The 22,767-nt window shown below is 36.7% G+C and overlaps 1 protein-coding gene across 6 annotated transcripts in view; it reads right to left on the minus strand.

Annotated features, from left to right (window-relative positions):
- LOC139776975 (inositol 1,4,5-trisphosphate receptor-like) overlaps nt 1-22,767 on the minus strand; it is a 41,726-nt gene that overhangs the window by 11,994 nt on the left and 6,965 nt on the right. For 4 of the 6 annotated variants that reach the window (XM_071714084.1, XM_071714082.1, XM_071714083.1 and 1 more), the window contains exons 2-24: nt 20,707-20,892; nt 8,809-8,879; nt 8,480-8,595; nt 7,853-7,939; nt 6,438-6,932; nt 6,105-6,243; nt 5,718-5,929; nt 5,277-5,603; nt 5,054-5,200; nt 4,660-4,961; nt 4,483-4,597; nt 4,235-4,410; nt 3,997-4,152; nt 3,774-3,924; nt 3,551-3,698; nt 3,044-3,067; nt 2,187-2,535; nt 1,947-2,112; nt 1,629-1,851; nt 1,014-1,555; nt 825-940; nt 558-693; nt 213-470 (exon numbers count right to left, since the gene is read on the minus strand). In XM_071714084.1, coding sequence (XP_071570185.1) covers nt 213-470; nt 558-693; nt 825-940; nt 1,014-1,555; nt 1,629-1,851; nt 1,947-2,112; nt 2,187-2,535; nt 3,044-3,067; nt 3,551-3,698; nt 3,774-3,924; nt 3,997-4,152; nt 4,235-4,410; nt 4,483-4,597; nt 4,660-4,961; nt 5,054-5,200; nt 5,277-5,603; nt 5,718-5,929; nt 6,105-6,243; nt 6,438-6,932; nt 7,853-7,939; nt 8,480-8,595; nt 8,809-8,879; nt 20,707-20,804 — 4,554 coding nt within the window. In that variant the 5' untranslated portion in view covers nt 20,805-20,892. The remainder of the gene's footprint in view (nt 1-212; nt 471-557; nt 694-824; nt 941-1,013; nt 1,556-1,628; nt 1,852-1,946; nt 2,113-2,186; nt 2,536-3,043; nt 3,068-3,550; nt 3,699-3,773; nt 3,925-3,996; nt 4,153-4,234; nt 4,411-4,482; nt 4,598-4,659; nt 4,962-5,053; nt 5,201-5,276; nt 5,604-5,717; nt 5,930-6,104; nt 6,244-6,437; nt 6,933-7,852; nt 7,940-8,479; nt 8,596-8,808; nt 8,880-20,706; nt 20,893-22,767) is intronic. The other 2 variants (XM_071714085.1, XM_071714079.1) reach the window with 1 other exon arrangement.

Consider the following 22,767-nt stretch of genomic DNA (forward strand, 5'->3'; position numbering starts at 1 on the left):
TACTGTGTTGTGAAATTATATTCATTGAAGGTCTAAATATACCAATAAGATATTATAACATATAGATTAATTAATTGGAAAGAAAAGACGTAAGAATGTGTATATGTGTGTATATATGTATGTATATGTATATACATACACACCACACACGCATATACGCGATTAAAGATAATTAATATTTCTTTTTCCATGATAATAAATAAAGATATTACCTGTACGGTAGTGCTTTGATCGGAAAACGGACTGCTGAAAAATGTGGCTATGATGTTCATTAAACAACTCGTTACGTAAGTCTCCAAGGTTGTATCCGCATGTTGTCGATCGTGGGTGGACGTGGCAATTAAACCCATATCAACTATAAAAGATTTTTCGAACAAAGACCACATGTGATTCGACGTATAAATTTCCTTCATCTCAACTTCTGTATCAATATAACAGTGGTTGAGGAAATTGATGTATGCCTCTTTCACCTATTTATAAATGTTATATACAATGTGGGTCAGTAATATTTACTTTAATCAGATATAAGCGCGCTAAAAATTCGGAAGGAGATTTACCTCTGGTATACAGTCTGGATGTGACACCACAGCAACGATATCATCTAACGGCAAGAGGCTATGACATTTAATTTCCGTATTGACGTTTTTGCCCATCGTGCAACAAGCTAGAAGTTTTACCAACTCTACATGATACCTAAAACACAATAATTTCCGTATATTTTGTCTGGCATTCTCAGACATTCAAATAAATCGATAGAAAATAGAACATCGTACAATATGTAGTATATACAATTCTCACTTTAGAAATACACTGAAATAACTTACTGAAGAGGACTGCTCTCATCCATTCGATGTCTTTCAGATCGCATCATTTCCACAAAATGATTAAACGATGCTCTATCGTTGTAAAAGACTAAAACATCTTCTCCGGATTGAACCAGCTATGATAAAAATAAAGATAAGTAGAAAAATATTCCACAAAAGTTATGGATATATAATGTAATGGCATCTCACCTCCTGCATCACCATTTCTTGACATTTTCTAATAAACTGATTTTCGGCTTTCACTATAGTTTGCAAAAACTTCAAATATTGCACATGTTTTCCGTGCGTTTCTATGCAATGTACGAAATGCTGTATAACTTTCGCACCGACTTCATTGCAAAGAACAGAATTATCTTGAAAAATACTACATACTGTCTGCGCCTCCCTTATGCCGGGATTCAAGAACAGATCCAGCTGCTTGTGCAGAAGAACTTGATTTTGTTGATTAGATAGACAAAAATTTTGTAAGAAATCATGTGCCAAGCGCATTAATTCGTTCATTCTGACATCTTCCTTGACGTCGTATGGAACTTGCAATAAATCCAAAACGACTGTATGTACTCCGACATTGCGCAAAAGTCTCTGTTCGTGTTTGCGTGCCTTTACTTGGCCGCCTGGCAGATTTTGAATACATAATTTGTTCATTCTCATTAGTATTTGCTGAATCTTTTTATATTCTTCCGCTTGATCGGGATGTAACGGTGGTCCGATATCCAAATCAATAGCAGACCCTTTAAGAAATAATTCTTTATTCACTTTTCATTTTAAAAAAATCTATGAAATAACAATTAATAAGACAAAAACCTTGTTTGTCTAATGTAGATAACAGAGGTGTTTTGCGAGGCACTGTAGCTTCATCTTCTTCTTCTTTACTCTTCTTCTTCTTCTTCTTATTTCCATGTTCCTCTGTTGCCTTGGATTTATATACCCAAAGCTCAGATTTCTCGACAGATTGGCGCAAAATGTCTAAATCTGCCTTTATTTGTTTGTATGATTCTACATCGCTATCCGAAACCAAAAGCTGCACCTGTTAACCATGTTCATATTATTAAATAATTTCTTTCATTATTCTCATAAATACTCATTAATAATTTATACTTCAATATCCGAAAAAGGTCTAACCTGTTTAAACGCTTGTAAAACTTCTTGCCTTTGGCTAAAATGTCTAAATAATAAATGTAAGGCTCCAGAGACCAATGGAGGATAATCGTGCATAGCCAGATGTAATAGAACGCGTAAAAATGTTCTACCTCCTTGGCCATCTAAATCCAGCGCTGCGCATTCCTCGCTATAAAAAAAAAACAAGAAATTAAACATTCGATAAGATACAATTTTCATGTATTATATCCAAAAATATGTTACCTGCTACCAAATATTCCTTCTGCCTGTGCACCGATTGATTCTAAATCAATAGCTTTTTGTCCTAGATTAACGTCTCCCGTTTTCTCCGCAGCCGTCGATGCTGTTTCATCGAATTCTCGTTTGAATATGCTCAAAAGACAAGATATTCTATAATCCAATCGAACATCCAGAATGAACTGCAAGATCTCGATTATCTTAAGCTTTGTGTCCATCACCAAGGGATATTCCTTCTTCATTAATGGCTTTGGTCTTGGAGAAGAGCTAGCTAGCACTTGACCGGCTGGTCCTAATGTTAAATTCGTCATCACAGCACCCATATCGCCAATGCATCTTAAAATACCTCCTTCAGCTATATTATAATAAATAGAAATTTATAAGTCAATAAATAAAAAGAAATAATAGTTGTATAATATTACATATATATAATATTACATATTTACATATATCACACAATTAAAAATTATAGTACACAACAGAAAAATTTAATTTGTATTAAAACATATTAAATAAACTAACATATAAAATAATGACTATTTTGTTATCTGTTATAGAAAAAAAGACAAGAGATTTATTCCAAAATATTAAATAAAATAAAGATTGTATCTGTCTAATAATTAAGGATATTACATATCATAAATTGTTAATATATAATATTTTTATATTCAAGTTTCTTGTGCTCATTTCTAACAATAAAAAATTATAAAGAAGCAATTAAAGCTGTTTAAGCAATTGAAAGTTTTGTAAAGATACTTTGTACAATGTATAATGATAAGATTGCATGCTTAATCTTATTAATATTCATTCCAGATATTACAGTTTAGTTAGCTTTTAACATAAGCTTTCTAATAGGATATTACCTGCCTCCTCATCATCCGTATCAGCTGGGATGAAATATTTACAAGAGTAAATTGATTAGTTTTAAACCATATGGTATTTACTACACAATAATATACCATCGTTGCGTAAAGGTATATTATTATGAAAGGGATATTCATATAATGCGAAGCATGGATTACATATAATACTAATATATTACAGCACTATAAAAAAGAACGTTATATACAAATTTCCGAAAGCAATGCTTGAAACCAGAATGTAAAAGCTGCTCATAAAAATGATTGAAAGAATAGGAGGGAAAATTTATTATATCAGTGATGCATTCAATGCATTGTGTAATGCAAGAAAGTAGATCAAACTTTATTGTTATTACGAGATTACTACCATGCACGCGAATGGTATATATATAAATGAATCGAAATGTCTTCACTACTATTGTTTATGGGGTTCATTAAAAATTTGTCAATAAACGGTACAGAATATAATTATGTTTTACCAAATAGAAATAACAGAAATATTAAACTTACAATCAATATCACCCGTAGGTATCTTTCCATCAGTGGATTCATTCTCTGATATACAATCCAAAATACTAAGCAATGTCTTTGTTAAGCTTAATAGATCATTAAAACAGTAGAATCCAAAGTAAATTAGATCACGTGCTAATTTGACAACCTAGTGAAATATAGCGAATTAATTATAACTTATTATATTTCGAAAAATAGAAAAAAAGCAAGAAATTGCGTGTACCTCAAATGTGAGCTTATTCTGCTCTTGATCTCCAAAAGACCACATTTTCGCGACAACGTTACACAGATAATCCTCAACGAACATGATTGTCGAACTAAATCTAGTACGAACAGCCTCTTTATTTTCGTCCGGCATTTTATTCGTATCATAACTAGAATTGCGAAAAAGAAATATTTTAAACATATTTCTAATATGCTAATTTTATTATTATTTTTTTACGTACTCATTTATGCTCATTTTTGACGGAATTTCTGACCAAAGACGAGCATATTTTACAGGAGTTACTTGTTCTTGCGGATCTCTATCTACGTGAAGATGTAGCATTAGTCGGCAAAATGATGCGCGTAATTCGTATGGCACTGTTTCATCTTCCATACATCTGTAACAAAAAATAATTCCACAAATTAAGATATATCATATAACTTAAAAATAATCCTTACTTTAAAGATAAATATACTTACTTAAGTATAAGATCAATGTCCAAGTGTGGTGACAGATTATTTAGCGCTAAATACTGTCTATTCAAGCACATGTTACTAAAGAGATTTAACTGATGCCTGTAATAATCTAATATCGCTGCGTCTTGAATGTTTCCCATTTTCGCTCCTCTTGATAATTCACTCAAAGACATTGAATTCTGCAATAAACATCATATTAATTTGCATACTATACACTACATTTTAATAAATTACTTATTAAGCATACTAACAGTTCCATTATTCCATTCCAATAGAACGTCAAACTCTTCTATAACAGTGATTCTTGGTTCGGCATTTTCTTGCTTCTCATCAATATCTTCAACTTCTACCTGGGTCTTCACCATTCTAAAGTAAATAAAATGTATCAGAGAAATTAATACACTGTTCATGCTGTTTGTCGTACTTACTTTGTTTCTATCAGAATATCTTTGTTCTTTTCACTAAGTACGCTTTTACAAATCAATTCTTGTGTCACAGCTATTGCTTTCTTATTAGAAATACATAGATCCGATAAATAATCCAGAAATCTCGATTCCCAGTTACGCATATTTTTTCTAACGAGACCCACAAATGTCTCTATTTCAGCAGCTGTTATATGCTTTTCCAACAACTTTCTGTTATTATGTAAAAGCGCAGTAATGGTATCTTCCGCTAGAATATCGTAGCCGATTTGTTTTTGCATAAAGGCAAAATATTTAGCAATGTATTCCTATGTAGGAAAAAGAATATAAAATATTTTTGTAATAATATGTAATTTACAATATAATAAATTTATATATCGTGCAATATAAATTACAATACCTGATTCTTTCTATAATCCTGTTGAGAAAGTCTGAGTATTCGATAACATAGACGAAACATGTATTTGTATGGAGCGTGTCTCGGATCGTTGAGCTCCTCTATCCTAAGAAATGGTCCCTCACCCTCTGCAGATTCCAAGAACGGAGCCTGTAATTAGGTGTCTTGAGACGCTCTCGTTTTCACTGATATTATTTTCTGCACGATCAATGTCAAGTTGAAATACCTGCAATATTTTGAATAACTGGCCAAGAATGTACTGTTCGCGCAATAATTTCTGGCGGTCCCTCACGGCATTTGTAACGACCAGTTCTAACGCTTCGGATTTATTCTGCTCGTTCTCTAATCCAGCTATGAAGTATACGATGTCTTGCAGCAAGCTAATGACAGCTCTTCGTTCATTGTGCGAGATCGTCCCATTTTCCAGCTTGCTGTTCATCGCCGTCAACACCTTGCAGGCGTCATTCGCGAAATCTAAATCACGCACTTCGACCGGCGACACGGATCTCAAGGCAAAAGCCTCTTTATCCTCTTTGCTGGTCGCGCAACCCACCTAACAAGTAATTAAAAAAGCCCGAGTAATTTAATTAGTATTTCTTCCATTCATGAACTTTATTTACAATATCTGACGCAGAAGAATTATAATCGCTGGAATATGCTATAGTACCTTCGACATCACGGGCTTCTCGTCATCCTTATCGATCGGGACGCTTGTTGAATGGACCCAAGTATTTGTGCATATGTGATGTAATCTAACAAAGGACGATTGCGGAACCAGACTATCGCCCCGCGTTAGCGTTGTGGGATCTAGTTCAAATAACGAGCTAATCTCGTTACTATGCGGTACCGACACTAATCTGTAGACCGGTCCAGGTGGATCTATTAAATCATCGTATGTATATGAATGATCAATCCCTACCCTTATTTCATTAACCACAAATGCCAAATATGTTTAGAACAAGTTATAATAAAATTATAATGAAACATTTTCCAATTAAAAATATTAGATGTGTACTCTAGTATATTAATTTCAAAGTATCTGTGTATGCCTTACCGCGCTTGCCCTTCACGGGTTCCCGTGGTTCATCCGGGTCAACCTCAGCAGCGAGATATTGGCCAGTTGCTAAGTGTTTAAACCTGAAGAGCGAATTCCAGTGGCCAGCGCCGCCTCTGCACGGATCGTGCTGCACCACCTACTCATCAATAAATAAATAGCATGCATTACTTATGAGAAACAGACGCGCCCAGAATAATCAGCATGAACGCTTCGTACAACGGGGATTCAAACAATGAAATTTCGAAAGCTCAATTTCGATTGTTGCACGTTAAATAAAATACAGCATCCTTATATAAATAAATTTATATAAACTTGATTAGCTCATCTCACCTCGACTTCCCACAAGGCTTTACTGCTGGTGGCCGCGGTAGCGCTGGTCCTGCCCGTCGTTCTGAGAAACACGTGTTGCTTTTTCTTATACTCGTCCATGGTCAGAAACTTTTCTTGCTCGGCGTGAAACAGTCGCACCACGTCGCCGCCCTTAAGAATCTCTTCCTGGTTCTCCCGATGCTCCATGAAGAGGGTCACCTTCCAGGAGGTGGACGAGTTCACGATGTTGACTTCCTTGCAGCCGGGATTGTCGCTCAGTTCGTAATTGGCGGCCACGTGGAGGCCCTGACGACCCGAGTTCACCGGCTCCATGATCACCTTGTCGCCGACGACGACGCTGTCGCCGTCGCTGCGCAGCTTGTAGAACGGCATTATGTAAAGCCATGAGCCCTCGTTTCCGTTCGCGTCCAAGTAAACCCTCATCGCGTTCTTCTCCAGCAACGCCGGTAGCCTCTTGTTTACCGTCAGGAATTTGTTGGACTTGAGATGCAGCAACTGCCGCATAAAAAGAATCAACATAAATAATTGTATTCGTACGTGCAACGCGTATAAATATAACATAAATTTATTTATAAACGCACGCAGCGCAATGTCGATAAAATTAATCTCTCTATGCTAATTACATATTCTCATATATTTGCATTGTACAACATTCGCTGTGCATAATTCGAACTGTATTCGTATTTTATTACGATGAGTTATTCCGGAAATTAAATAGAAGCTATAATAAGTAGATAATTTTGCAATGTATGATAGAATATATAACGTATAAACCAAGATAATATGGAATGAAAATGATTAATTAACTTATATAATATCTAGATCAATGAAAGATAAGAGAATCGATGATTCATGAAGAATACATTACAGCAGAAATTAATTAAACGTCTAATGGCTACCTTTGCGATCGAAGATACAATCTATAATACATCTATAATACATCATAGGTGCAACATAATGTTCGTTTCACAACGTTATCTGATCTGCCGATGATCAAAGCGCTATAATTTCATAATTTTTAGCAACAATGCGCTACAATGTAAAAGGAAAATTTAATTATTTGCTAGAAACTTAACGCCGCTTCTATTTTCCGACATGACAACAATATCGCGAAGAAGGAAAACTCGTTAATTAGCACAAACACTTATCTATATACAAGACTTATCTATTACAAGATAACTACGTCAATACAATGGATGTACCAAACAGTTTTTATGATCGCTTTGCGAAAAAAGAAGTTGTTGAGGGGAAAACCGCTCCCCTAGCGGTATTGATAAATCTATTATTACTCAGATAGCCACTTTACGTTATAAGAATATGCGGTCAAGCATAAAGCGTTCAAGATATACTTTAATAAAATAATGTCACTTGCAACGGATTTTCCTTCTAGGAAGAAAAGATTTTTATTTTCTTACCTGGACGACGTTACCGTAGGAAACCACGGAGCCCAACAGTTTCTTGTTTTCAGTCTCATTTTGCTTTTTCTCGATTTCGGCCGCATGCTGAGATAAAAATAATCTCCCATTAAATGGCAATCGTGGAAAATAAAAGATACATTTGCGTAACGCTATTAAAAACCCAACAGCAGTGTTACGTATTTTAAACTGGTGTGATTATCAACAACTATAAAAACTACCGTAGATAAATTGCAAAACAATATAATTTATGTCGAGATACATATAAAATATATTATCTTCCTTTCAATTTCAAAACCTGGAGAATCAGAGACAATTAAGCGTACGCAATATAACGCACGGTTTAATACACAGTAAAAAAAACTCGATTAAATAATCAGTAAACTGGTCATAACATTAAGAACCGGTTAGCTATCCCCGTATCTATAAGCACTCTATATGGGAGTGTTAATGTTCATCACGCATTTATTTACCCTTCAGACGCATCGTATGTTAATAAATCTACCGTTTCCAACTTTATATAAGAGGAATATGCTTGTATGAGTGTATTTTTCTTGTAATCTTTAATTAATTGTGGATTAATTTAAATCGTGAATTTAAATAGTGTAGCATCTTCCGCATACTTACGTGAAGTCTTTTGAGCAAGCTGGCATCAGTGCCCGAACTCGCACTCTGTTTCGCTGCCTTCCAGAATTGCTTTTGGGCGGAATACCGGTTCATAGGACATATTTTGAAGAGGCAATCTAAAAAAGTCAATGATTGCTATCGCTCGGCATTTCTCATGTTTACTCCAACATCGTCTGCTTTAATTTTCGCGGGATAATAACGTTTAAGAAAATTAGATGTCGGAAAAATTGCCAGTAAATTTATTAATATATTTACTTAATATGATGTTAATTAAAAAAGGAGAATCAATCAAAGAGCAAAGACAAAGACGTTTAAAAAGTGTAAATTACCCCTGAATTTCTTCGGTGGATTCGACAAATCTCCAGCTTCAGGACATACTACACACCTGTCGTCGACCAGCCTGAAAATAATATACATTGCCGAACTAACAAATATGCAAGATATAAATATATTAAATATATTAATCGTTTTGAAACAACAAATAAAGAAATTTATTTCATAAAGTCTCTTATTTATCAGAGAATAATGTAAATTAAACGTCGCGTTTTTCGAAAAGCAAAGCAATTATTAGCACACAATTGTACTACATAAAAGAAAATATATTCTTTAAATATTTATCACGCATTAACTTCGCGCTTCTCACTTTTTTTGCAGTGATTAACCTAATCATATCGCAATAGCGTATTATCACGTAACACTGATAATACACGAAGTTCCAGCGTGGAACAGACATAATAGCCACACCTCCGGCTTTACAGCTATGCAATACCAACATTGCGGGCAAACCATCGTTAAATAAATGTGGTCCGGGCGAGGTGAAACAGCGATATAGGTCGATATTGAGGTAGGTTCTGGCTTGTTCTGCCTGGCAGCTTTAAAGCATTGCGTCAAAGAAAGAGAAAGAAAAAGAGAGAGAGAGAGAGAGAGAGAGAGAGGAAGAGAGATTTCATATCGTACGTCATCAATCATGCGCAAAAAATTGCCGTAAAAGCATTTCTTTGCTGCTATAAAAGTCGCAAGACATCTGTAAGATAGAAAAATCTACCCTATAACATATATTCTCTGCTGCATTCTGTTTTTATACATCACGATGCATCGTAAAGTTTTATCACAAATTGTTGTAGAAAAAATAAGCGCGTCACGATCATCTTATTCGCGAATTCAATTTTTGTATTATACGCCACATCGTACATATGATTTATCGTAGCGTTCCGCGGGAAAAAAGTTACAATGGAAATGTCGAAGTAGAACGTCATTTTACAGTGACAAAGGCGCGATCGCAACTCGGTAGACACCAAGCGAGCTATTGATCGGCATATCTCACATTAATAGGACGTAAAGATGATCTCACGTCTTGCATAATATAGTCGCGCAGAAACCCGAGATGAATAATTAGAAACTTTGTAGAAACTCGGATTAAGTGTGCTTTTACACGGAAACGTGATATATCCGACGTCGCTCGGAAATAACAGCGTGAAAAGCGTATAAGCTTGCAACTATCGCATACTCGGACTGCGACTCAATCTAGTACAAATCGAGATATCATCGCTCGCTTATCTGGGTTTATACAGAAGCCAATAATTAAGATAACGAGTGCGCGCTAAATATCACGTCAATTAATAATTTATTAATTAAATACGTATTGTAAGCCGTATCAAGATATAATTTTCAAAATGTACATTATAACCCTCATCGAGCTGCATTGGCATTAATCGTTTACCGCTAACATTCATAAATCGTTGTCTAACCGCATTTTTCCTCGTCGATCTGGAAACTGCGTTTTCAAATTAATATACCGTTTTCTAGTAACCGCTAAAAATGTTGTTTGTTAACTACTAAGCATGTATGAATATAAGCTTTTCTGACTTGCTAACAAGATTGCGATTAGGCTTCTCCCGGCAAAGGTAAACTCCTCGCAAGTTGAAAGGCAACAAGAAAGTTATTCGCGATTCACATCTCACCTAAATCCACAGACAAGAGAAACACCTACTATATTAAATAGTACTTCTCGACATTAATAAGAGAGGCAGATGTAACAAGTATAAATTATATACTTAAAGATAATTTAAATGTCTCATAAAACAATGTAGATAAGTAGAAATTAATAAAATATATAAAAATAATCTAAATTCTTTCAGAGAAAAACGACAAGCAATATTTCATGTATCAGTAACAACCTCATTTTCGTGGAAAATATCTAATCAGCATGATGCAAATTGCGTTACACGTTCTTTTTCTACCTGCCTTTATACAGCAAAATTGATAGTGAGTATAAAGAGTATAAAGAGTAATAAAGAGTAATAAAGAGTAATAAAGAGTATAAAGATTTGAAGCATCAAGCTCGCTCGTGCTAAAATTTCAAAGGGCATTCACAATTTTAATTTTAATTAAATTCGTTTATTATAACAAAATAATATAATTGCACGGGTGCTCTTCGCAAAACCGCTCCAATTAATTACGATTGATTTTCTCGCTCGCGGGTGTACAATCGACGATTTATTGATCCTTTTCGCTTTGAACGGAACGTGTCGAATGATGGAACACTATGGGCGACCTCCCGGCAGCGAAGCCGTCGAAACAATAGATGAATTGTAGGATAGAAAGTCGGAGCACTCGGGGGAGCCAATGAAGAATCTCCATCTATTCGGTGTGCAAACACAGGGAGAGAACTCCCGTGTGCACCGTTGTGCGTGTCTGTGGCACATGGCCGCAAACACGTGTGTACTTGGCGTGATTAACGGCGGCGCTTTGCGTCGTCGTGATTAACGCCGCTTTGGCGTTTCTGAAGCCGCCGCGGGGAATAAAACACGAATTTGCTCCGTCTTACGTAACGGGTCAAAACAGATATCCAACGCAAAAGATATCCAGTGCTCTCGCTTTTTAGTCTTTTTACGGGTAAAGTCATACTGCTTCATGTTTCTCGAGAAGTGCGGCTTCGTAATTGGATTGCGATGGCAATGTTAACGGAAAAATTAATTTTTAAAAAAGGATTTTATTTCGTCTTATCTCTCTAAGTTAAGTAATAAAGATTTTTTTTTAGATGAACTTCTTGAATGCATCACGATTTAGATTTCGGTATTTGCATCATTATATGTATAATCATATGTTTATATCACAAATATTATACGCAACATAAAGATATGACAGTTCTTCCTTGCTTCTTCTTTGCCACGTTCTTCAAGAAATCTATTTCTGCCCACAATATTGCGAATATTAATATACCACGTAGAATACTCATCGGCCTTGAAATATCGTAGTGCGATTTAACGTCTGCGTGAGTAACAAAGCTGTTGGAAACAAAGCTGCAACAGACGTCGTAATTACTTTAAACGGAAGAATGATTTTTGAGCGTAGTACGTAGTACAAGAGTGGAAAACGAGTTGAAAATAGCCGGTTTCAGCAGACGAGACGCGACTCCCAAAGCGAGCATAACTCGGAATATTATTTAGATCAGAAGACGCTATGACGACTATAGGATAACACACACGTACACATGTACAAAATCCGATATTGTTATTTCCAGCGACACCGTGTCACCGTTGCTGCTCCGCATCGAGCGCAGCTGGGATTACAAGAGGATCGCCGTTGTGTCACCGTGTAGTTGTTGCTGTGTTTGTTGTTGGAGTATCAGAAATGAAGCGGAAGGCGATCAACTCGGGCGTGCGCAAAATTGCAAATATAAAAATATAAATTCTTTAGGCGACCGAGATATAACGCGACGTTCCCGCGTTTTTATCTGTCGAAGCCGCTGATAAATATTAAAAAAAAATTGAAAGCTCTCCATGATTTTAAAAGCGACGCAATCAAAATGCGTAATTGCTGCCCGCAGCAACGAAACGAGAAACAGCATCCCTCGCATACCCGATGTAATTAATGTAAAACCGGTGATGCCAAAACAATAGAACGGATGATGTATTCGCGACCGATTACCATGACCATTTATTATTAATAAGCTTTCAATGGTACACAAATGAGTAAAATTTCTACGGTAGCTCGAGTAATATGGTAATTCGGGATTCTGCCATGAATAAATATGCGTAATGCAATCAATTTACCGTCTAGATACGTGCGTTTGCGTACAATCAGAAGATATACTAAATTACGATCTGTAAATCAGCATAAGAATTTGCAAATCCGCTTAAGCCGTTAATAAACATCTTCATCGTCGCTGCGATGCCGGAGAGTGGTAATAAAAACGCCAAATAACGCACAGATAATGCTTAAAAACGTTTCCGTATTTATATAGCGCGCGCATGATAATGCGTAGTAATACATAAGCCCCTTTTTATCAATTTCCGATATAACAACGTTAAAATACTCGCACAAAGCCAGGGAAGAAGCAGGGTGAAGACGAAGAGGCACGGCCCGAAATACATCGCGTGCTGATCGATGAAAGTGCAACATTACGCTCGGAAAATTAAACTCGTGAATTTACAGCGCGAGTTCGCTGGTAATTATTTTCGCGCCTGATTCCGCTGTTGTTTTTGCAACCGTCGCTTGGGAATTAATTAACGGCCCTTTCATCTGCGACCAGTTACCGCATCGGTTGTCATCGCGACGCGAGTGACAGGTGCACGCGCAATCGGGATGTTGCGTCACGAGAGAAACGGGAATTAGTTCTATCAACAACGTCGAAATCGGTCGATCGCGACGAGCATGCAACGGGTACAAATTGCATATCACGTTATCTACATTCGGCTCGTATCAATTTCGCGAAATTGAGTGAACCCCGCGCGCGAACGCCGCAGATTGATTTCGCGCGACGCTTCTCTCGTGTGTACAATGCCACGAGATTGTTACATCTTGGCAAAACGCGAAACGTTAGCTCGCGATGCGTAATAACGGTATGTAAAATAACGCAATTCTTATTATACAAGTGCCATTACATGACTTACACGTCTCGGAAATCTCGTAAATTTATCACGCATCACGATCTTTCTGCGTAAACAATATTACGAAATTATACTCGTAGCAAGCTCTCGACTCGTAACAATTGCACATACGAAACAACATAATGCTACGGAGTGCTGGTATTGTGAATAAACATAAATGCCGCAAACTCATGTCGAGTGATGGTCGTATTATGCGCGCGCGCGCGTACAGCATCCCGGAATTATTATACCGCTGATTTATGGTGCTCGTGCGTCAAAAGGCACAATCATAACGAGTTCTGGAACAAACTGGTTTAGGCATTGAAGTGACAATACGAATTAATGATCGTTACAAATTCATCCGGCATGACAGCCAACACGTCGCGCGACTAATATCTCGGAATTATCGGTTATACGATTTACGATATGTAAAAACCACAGTGTATAAAAAAAGCTTAAATTGATTCTCAATTTAATTATGCAATTGTATTAATCTAGCTTCAGCTGCAGACTGCGTTTCAAGACCGACAGTAATGGCGCGTGGTTTGTGAAGCGAAAAATGTAAATATAAATTCACGCAAAAAATATTATTAGGCACAAAAGATTCAGCTTGACCATATATTGGCACATTTTCTATTTACTTGATAATTATCAACTTAACGGTCATGACTTACTTAATATATGTACAAAAAAAAGCTTGATTATATCAAAAGTATGAAATAATTGAAATATATCGAAGCGACGATGTAAACTCGCGATGTGTCATATCTTTAGAGATTAATCTTGCATAATTCGCGTTTTGCACAGGCTATATGTGAATATTACACCAGCGGCAAAACCGGTTCGGACTTTGTAAAATTCTACAATCTCAATGAGCTTTATATATAAAATTTTTAGCGTATGTGTTTGTGTGTCGGCGTGACGCTATCAGCTCGCGAATATCATCTTTACGAGTTCGAACGCGAGTGACACATCGATCGCGCGCAAACTACTAATCTCTAAATTATTACACCGATGGCCACGTGCCAACTTGGGTGATGTATGGGAAATCCATCGTCGAACTGTATACAAAGTTTTGTTCTCTAATGCCACCACCGCAGGTCGTGACACCTCAAACTGTTACACGCGACAAGCAAATGTTGAGGAACACTTTCCTTTTTGATTAAGAATTATTCAGACTATGATACAGGCAAGCCAGATTGCAGTAAAGTAGTATGCTGAGTCGAAGGTTCGTTCATTATCTATAAGTTACTGACGAAAAGAATGACTGAGCCCAAGACGGATCTTCGTTTAATAAGCAGCGCAGTTTTGTGTTAACGTAATCATAACCAGATAATACGATATGTGTCCTAATATCAAAGTATAGATTGATTTTAAAGAAAAAATCTTTAGAAAAGGGGATAAAAATCGGATAAAATTCAGTAATCGAGAAAACCGGAATAGATAGAAGAAAGTCCTATCATAGCTGTGTCGAACAATTTAATTTCGAGAAGAAGTTGTTCGACAAGAAACTACTTCCTATTTTTAACCTTTTAAACATGGGCGTGGCAAATAAGCCACACTATACCTTGCAGTATGTTTTAATACTGCCATAATATTACATTCCAATAATAAAACAAGATTCGAATTTATTACTTGCATAATTTTTTAAATAAAAAATTCCAATACTAATTAAAATTTTGTTTGCATAAGTAGCTTATTTTTCCTTCTTTTTTTGCGTCCTGCGCGATAAGGCTCGCTTAAAATATCCATTCTTAAAAAGTTAAGGTTTCAACAGGAATAACGTAATAAAGGTCTAATATTATATTAAGGATACAATTACAATACTATATAAAACATTATTTATTAATTAGGGAATCATTCCGAAGAAGTTTCAAGGTTATTAATAATCTAAAAATTCTACGGTAGCAGTTGCGGCACATAACAGAACACGAAATTTAACGAGATTCACCTGCTCGCGGTCGGAGAATAAGGGCAATCTCATCACTGCTATAACCGCACTTCTGGAAATAGTCCCGTCATCAGTGTCGTTAAATCCCCCAGAATAAAGCGGGAACTGCGAATGCCCGTGACAGTTATTACCGATGATTTCGCGCGCCGACGCATTTATCGAGTCACAAATTAGGGCCTTTTCATTAGCGTGCGCCGGAAGATCATGGCCGGTATCGAGACTCGCATGCTCTCTCATTTCGATCAATTTCGTATTCAAGTCACGTTGTAACGGAACGCGGTAATTAGGAAAGTGAAAGGCGGCACGCAACGCGTCCCTCATCGCATGTTTGCATATACTTGCGTGATCCTTGCGTGCGATCGCGGTAAAGTTAAACGTTTAAAAAGACTTAATCAATGAATATATCTTTAAAACTTAAAGCGTACCTATAAACTTTGACGCGGATGTTATCTGTAGCTGAAAAGTAAAACAAAACATTGCGAAGAGATTTTTCTTCTTTCGGAACAATACAAACATTCAAAATCATGAATATTCATTTTCGTGACAAATTAAAAGAAAAACATAGATAAAACATTCAATAAAGACTTGTATGTAAAATAAGATAAAATAAAACCTCGGTTGAAATAAACACGATTTTTATTGTATTTAAATGTTTCGTTTCTATAAATTCAATTTTTTGTCGATTTTACAATATATATATATGTCACGATATTATTTTTAATTCATTGTGTGGAAAAGACTTCAACGTTATTCCCTAAAATAAAATCCCTCTCGATTGGACAAGGGTAAATATGAAATCGATATTTTCGGTGTCGTTCGCTTTTGTGCGAATATTAAACGCACGAAAATCAGAGAATGATACTTGCTTTAAATCCTCTCTCTAAATGCTGCCTCTGAACCGTATCGATCACCGCGATCTTGAGAGCGCGGAGCGCGGCATTCATTCATGAGCGCACGGTTTTAGCGGGTTGGGCGAAATGTGTGTACGCGACCTATTTCCGCGATATATACCACCGAAACGCGTCTAATGGATGGATCCCTGCTGCTCCTTCCGCGGATCGTCGAGAGGATATTTACCACGAGTGCTTCACAGCATCAAACGACGATAAAGTATGAGCGAGGCCTCTGAAAGCCCGCGCAAAACAACCGCGAGTTTACGAGACCTCGTGAGCGAACGACGACGGGGCGAGTCCTGTCTGTCGCGCGAGTCATGGCGTCCGAAAATATACGTCTGTGGTTTCGAGAACACGTGATGATGCTCTCGTACGTGATCCATTATGTAAAAGACTGTCTCGCCTTCTTCCTTTTTCTCTTTTTCGCCTTTTATTTCCCAATGCCGCCACGCCACTCTCAAACGTTCGAATTTTTATGCAAACGTCGCACGCGCACATCGCTTCTATCACGATTCACGACCGGCGAAATTCTGCGGGCAACGATTGACACGGTCAAATTTAAGCGGTAGCTCGCTCTTTGCTCAATTGCTATTGATACAACGATTGCTTATCTAATCACTTTAACACATTGCCTGCCCAGCGAATTTGGGTATGTTTTACTATGTAGGCCACAGTTGAATTATCATAAGCATGATAAAAGTATAACATGATTAAATAAGAATATATTCTTAAGAGATAGATATGTGTTGAATATTGTACATTTTATTTTACGTTATTATCTAGCTATTTATGCCATTCAAAATGTCATATTACATGGTATGTATGGTTTTTACTGATGTTTTAAAAAATTTCGATAACGCCGGTCACCAAGGCGCCACGAAAAAGTCAGGCGCCAGTCGGATGATCATGCATGGATGACCATTATGGTAATCAATAAAGTGTTAACTTGACATCGCATTGTCGCGCCTATTATCCATCATATATTCAGTCAATCTATTTACTTCGCAGATGGAGGGAAACTTTCGCGGAACTATCAATCGAATCGCGGGAGACAACATCTTCGGGAAACCGATAAGCATTTATGAGTAACGTTCGACAACAACAGAAATAAAATTAAAAGAAAAGCAATAAAAGCGGCGCTGCAAATGGGTCAAAGGTCTATCCTGCATGGATTGTAAATTGCGTAGCTGCGTAAACATACGTCCAGAAAAATCGACCGGTCACGCATTTTCCGCATTTTTGGTCAATAGCTGTTTTAGCTGTGTACACGATTACGCCGCTGTGTAAACTCCGTCTAGATAAATCTGGAAGTGTTAACATTACGTTGGCAAAAATGCAGACTAAGGGAGATATCAAAGTATTGTGATTTAATCTCTATAATCCTCTCCGCTTACGGGAGCCCGACAAAAACATGAATCAGCGAGCATTAAAAGATTGCAGATATGTTTAACGAGGATAATTTCGAAAATGTTTCTTTATCAGATATTCGCATTTAATACTCTGGCGGATAATAACAAAACAGCATTGTATGTTTTAAAACCAGCTCGCTCTCTTCACGGCTAGCTAGCATGCGTCGGTCAGGCTAAAATACTTCGACTGCTGCACAAATGTTTGCCAAACGGTGTATGCAGAATCGCTTTTCTCGCTGCTGAAAAAGCCATTTTCGCTTTTAAATAAACACAGTGAATAGCCGCTGATGAGAGATTAAAAAAAAACATCGCGCAAATTTCGCTGTATTCCGGCGGCGGCAGCCGTTATTATATTCATATTAGCAATAATCGATGCAAAACTCATTCATCGTTCATTACGCGTGTCGTGTCTCTCCGGCCGTTTATTTTATCCGGTTCGTAATCAGGGCAAGATCGAGGATGTCGGCTCGAAGGTAGGTATTTTAACGCCACGCCGCGCGTACCACCCTTTTGAGGGAAATCTGCGCAGTTGAGTACGCGAGCTCAGCGACAACGTCGGGACACAAAGAGCGATCCTGCCTTATTACCCGACGTCCGCGTGACGTCGGCTCATCGGGTTCATTAGTGCGCGGGTAATACACATCCATGGCGACGTTACTAAAGTCGGGCGAAATAATTGCTCATCGATCGCGAGGCTTTATACGCAGGTGCGAATTTAATAATATGCCTGTGCCGGCGGAACCTATATTGACGTGGGACCTTCGCGCGGCTCTCTCGCTTTAACGCTGTTCCCTCAGGTGTAACGCGGAAGAAACTTTACACCCTTAGACACGCCCCGACCTCTCAGCGAGAAAGATGAAACTTCTGCACGCGATAAGTACAGTTAACATTATAAATTTCCATAAATTTGCCGGCGGGGCTGATTGGACGCCTGTCAAAAACGTCAAACTGTAATTGACGCGTGTGACACGCAAAAAAAAAACTTGAAAGAGCCAGGTGCGATTTTTCAACGATAAATATTGTATAGAAATACATGATGCGTTTGATGTGACGTTAATACTTTCTCTTATATAATAAGTTCCTCTTCTTTGTAAAAGTTTCCAAGTTTTGTAAAGTCGTTCTATAGAAACGTGTACAAAAGAATTTTTTAATGTCACTTATACGAGAATGTGTATGTATGAGTGTATGTGTGAAAGCTTAAATTACAAAACACATACAAAAGTAATTCGAGTTAACGTTTCTCTTGCTAAGAGATTTTATAGCAAGTCAATACTTGTTGCAATTTTCAATATTAAGTGCATTGCAACGAATCGTTAGATTATACTTACGTTAAACTAAAACTCTAATTAAAAAACTAATTAAAAATCGCGATCTAAATATGCTGTAACATTTACAGACAAAATTTTATTTTATTCTATTAAAATTTTTTAATATCCAAAGTTCTTCCACAATGTTTCAACATTAAAACATAGAACAACCATAATTTTTCTTAACCACTGACAATATTTTTGCTTTAATTACTAATATTTAAAACTAAAAAGGCAATTCTGGAACACATATAATTTACAGATCTAAGAGTAAAGCTTTCTTCTGCTAATATGTGAGTTAGAACGTATAATGCATATAAAGCGCAGTCTTTCTGTCGAAACAGTGCGTGACGAATAAACAGGTGTAAGCAAATACAATCTCGTTTCTGTGCAGTACTTGTTGCGTGAGAAAAAAAAAGTATCTTGGTACGAATCTACTGCGAGCTTTTATGGAGGCGTTATATCACTAGAAGTCGCGCGATCTAACAATAAGCATAAAACGTAAATACGTGTAACGTGATAAATAATCGTACGATTATTGTTTTCACTCGGCAATGATAGCAATATATTATTAAGTATTTACAATATGAAACCCATGTGGTCACTTCAAAGATACGCATGATAAGATTATGCAACTAACTCGTTATGTCGAAAGAGGATAAACTTTATCTTCCTATTCCTTTCCTTCCAGTACGTTAAACAAAAAATCCTGCATATCGTCTTTCACACATTCTTTAATTAAAAAACATTTTAAAATAATGAGAAAGATGTCACGTCATCAGGAAACGTTAACTTTCACAACGTAAAAAACGTCGCAACGCTAATAATTACATTTTCTACGCTTTTACAATATTGAATTTCACGTAATAACACGTACTGAAAGTCACAGTGTTGCAATTTAAAACTTCAACTTTCGATGTACAGTCAGTACGCTTGAAATCAGAGTGATAGGGGAATCGCGGAAATGATAAAGTCGGTTACCTCGAATGGAGGATGTAAACAGCCCAAATAGATAAATATCTAAGGTCAGGAACTCGTGGTGCTCGGAATATGAATAGGATCTACATTCTGCAAGAATGTCTGGCTTTTGAATCTGCCTAAATGCTGCAAACTATTAACAATAAGACTCCGGCGCACTTGAAACTTCGCCTTAGAAAACGTAACGTAGGTATTTCCGTTATGCAGCAATCTGATTATACAGAGTGAACTTTGAGTTCGATTCACTTACTATACGTTAATACATTTTCGCATGATAATAATGTAAATTTTTCTCGAGTTTTACTTTTGCGCATGAAGAATATTAAATTCGAGGTAGAAAAAAATTCTGCAAAAACCTACCGAAAAAATGTCTTGATTTTTATAATCCGCTATTCAACGTACCTACATGCCAACGATTTCATTTCGCTCGTCATATGCCATGAAATGTATATCTTTAATTAAAACTCTTCTTTAATTACGAGTATAAACGAGAGATGCAATGCTGTTGAAACGTTATCATCGACTGCATACAATTTTCTACATGCAGCTGGACGTGGTCTAAAATTTCTTTGATGTTTCCCTCCATAACGTACATGTAAACGTGTATGTTTGGGCTCTCTTCTCGAAGGAGCAAACATCAAACAAAAATTCCTGCCGACGTTTTCTCGCGCGAGAAACCGAAGTATGAAAATACTCGCGGCGCGGAGATCATGCTAAAGTTGTCACTGCGTTGCAGCTCGATTAAATAATAGCCAACAAACGTTCCATGTAAGATACTTAATTCTCTTAGAAATTCTATTTTTTCGTCTCTCACTTACCCCAACGTGGAAAGAAACCCGGACACATTTCCCTCGGCGTAGAGGCTAACGATGTCGCCGAGGTGAAGAAAACTCGCGGATCCTACAATCTCGCCCATCTTGATTGGTCCTCAGAGTCTCTCTCAGTGCCTCGAATTCGGAGAAACTCCTGGCCGCTTCAGCCGAGTGAATTATTCATGGCTGTACCTGAGAGGAGAAATAAACAATCATTAGAGCAATCGAAGGGAGTGCGGTCGTGCAATATAAATAATCAAAATAGTTTCCATTCAAATTATCCAATATCCGAGAAAAATATATATGCGATTATTCTGCGTCATTACAGAAAATATTTTTCTTTTTATTTTGCAACAATAATGCCTGTATATGATCGAATAGTAATGAATACGGAAACATACGTGTTAAATTGAGAGTATTATTTTGAGGCACTTCTAAAATTGTAGGGAATTGTTTATAAATTCCGTGTAAATTTAAGGATTTGTATTACAAATACTAATTAATATAAACTATATATAAATATAATACAATAAAAAATATATATATTAAAGAAATATAATATTTGTTAAAATTATTTCTGTTCTTATCATAGGATCCGATATTTCTTTTATCAAAGTGAAAAAATAATTTCACAAGCTCTCAAATTGCAATCCCCCAGAGAATATTTTTGTATAAACGTGCATTCCGCCATTGTGTTTGCTCAAGAAACGCACATGCAGGTTCGAAGAATAAGGTACCAGAACGTGACTTCTCATAACGTAAATTCCCCGGTAAATTCCAAAAATGCAATAACAAACATGGTACGCTCTTATAAACAGAACGTCTAAATATTTTTCTAACGCTCGTTTATTACTCTTGTAAATCAAGTCTCTTATCTCGCAAGCTGCACACTTTCGCGTTGTCCACTCTGTTCATCATTAGATGCATCGACATAAAAATTTATGTCGACGCATCTATATATAAATTTTCCTTAAAAGGAAAAAAATTACGTAGAATATTATTACTTTAAAGAAATTATTTTGGACGCAGAAATATAGCGCGCACGATTGCGGCGTATAGGCGCAACCGGCAAACGAGACTTAATTGCTCAATGGTGCCACCGCAAATTGATAGATGAAGTTATCTATCTGATAGATCCGAGACGACGCTGTAACCGGGTCGTGAGATTTTTTTCCTCTCTCATCAACGCGAACAGAAATTCCACGCAGCAATCTCAATTGCACGAGGCATTATTCGAAGTTTGTTGCGCGTGGCAATTAGAATTATTTGCTTCTGGCTATAAACGCTATCAGGAATGTGTTAAATTCCTTCACACGTACATCTAAGATCTTAAATATTAAATAGAAAAAACAGATATATGCGTATGTACATATTCTTTACGACACGAATATTTAAATATGTCTATGTATTTGATTTTTACTCCATGCGCAAAACTTTATATCAGATAAATAAGATATCAGGTATCAGGTAAATAATATGTATATATATCAGATAAATAGATCAGATATATATACATATATAATAATGAATCGAAATGGCATGTTGCATTCAGCACTAGAGTAAACTCGGGTAAGATAGCCATACAGGAAAGATGGCCAACCCATGTTCATTCGATGTTTCATGGCGAGCTATTATAGATTGAAAGAACATAGGTTGGCCATCTTTCCTGTATGGCCATCTTTTTTACCCGAGTTTACCCTATACATATAAGTAAAGATTTTAATAGCGACTTCCGTATCGCTGCAATTTTTTAATTAAACTATCTGAAAGATCAAATCCTTTCGTTTGATCAGCATGAAAGATAAGATACCGCGTTACGTATTGCATAGCGAGAGAATGAAATCCTATCGGCTGTAATCATCTAGAAATAATCTCTCGACAAATCACGATACGGCTTTCCGATAAATTGATTTGCTTTAACCGAGCATCTTCGAATAGAAGCAAACTTTGTCCGAGCTCTACTTTTTAAATTAAATTGACCCTTAACCTTCGCGTCCACATAAACAACCATAACCGTGGGCACGAGCGTTGCGTTGGTCATAGGTTCACTTTTACAGAAGAAATCGA

Source organism: Temnothorax nylanderi, unplaced genomic scaffold, assembly GCF_030848795.1.
Source record: "Temnothorax nylanderi isolate EJ_2023f unplaced genomic scaffold, tnyl_v1.0 TNYL_tig0134_pilon, whole genome shotgun sequence".
NCBI classification, from domain to species: Eukaryota; Metazoa; Arthropoda; class Insecta; order Hymenoptera; family Formicidae; genus Temnothorax; species Temnothorax nylanderi.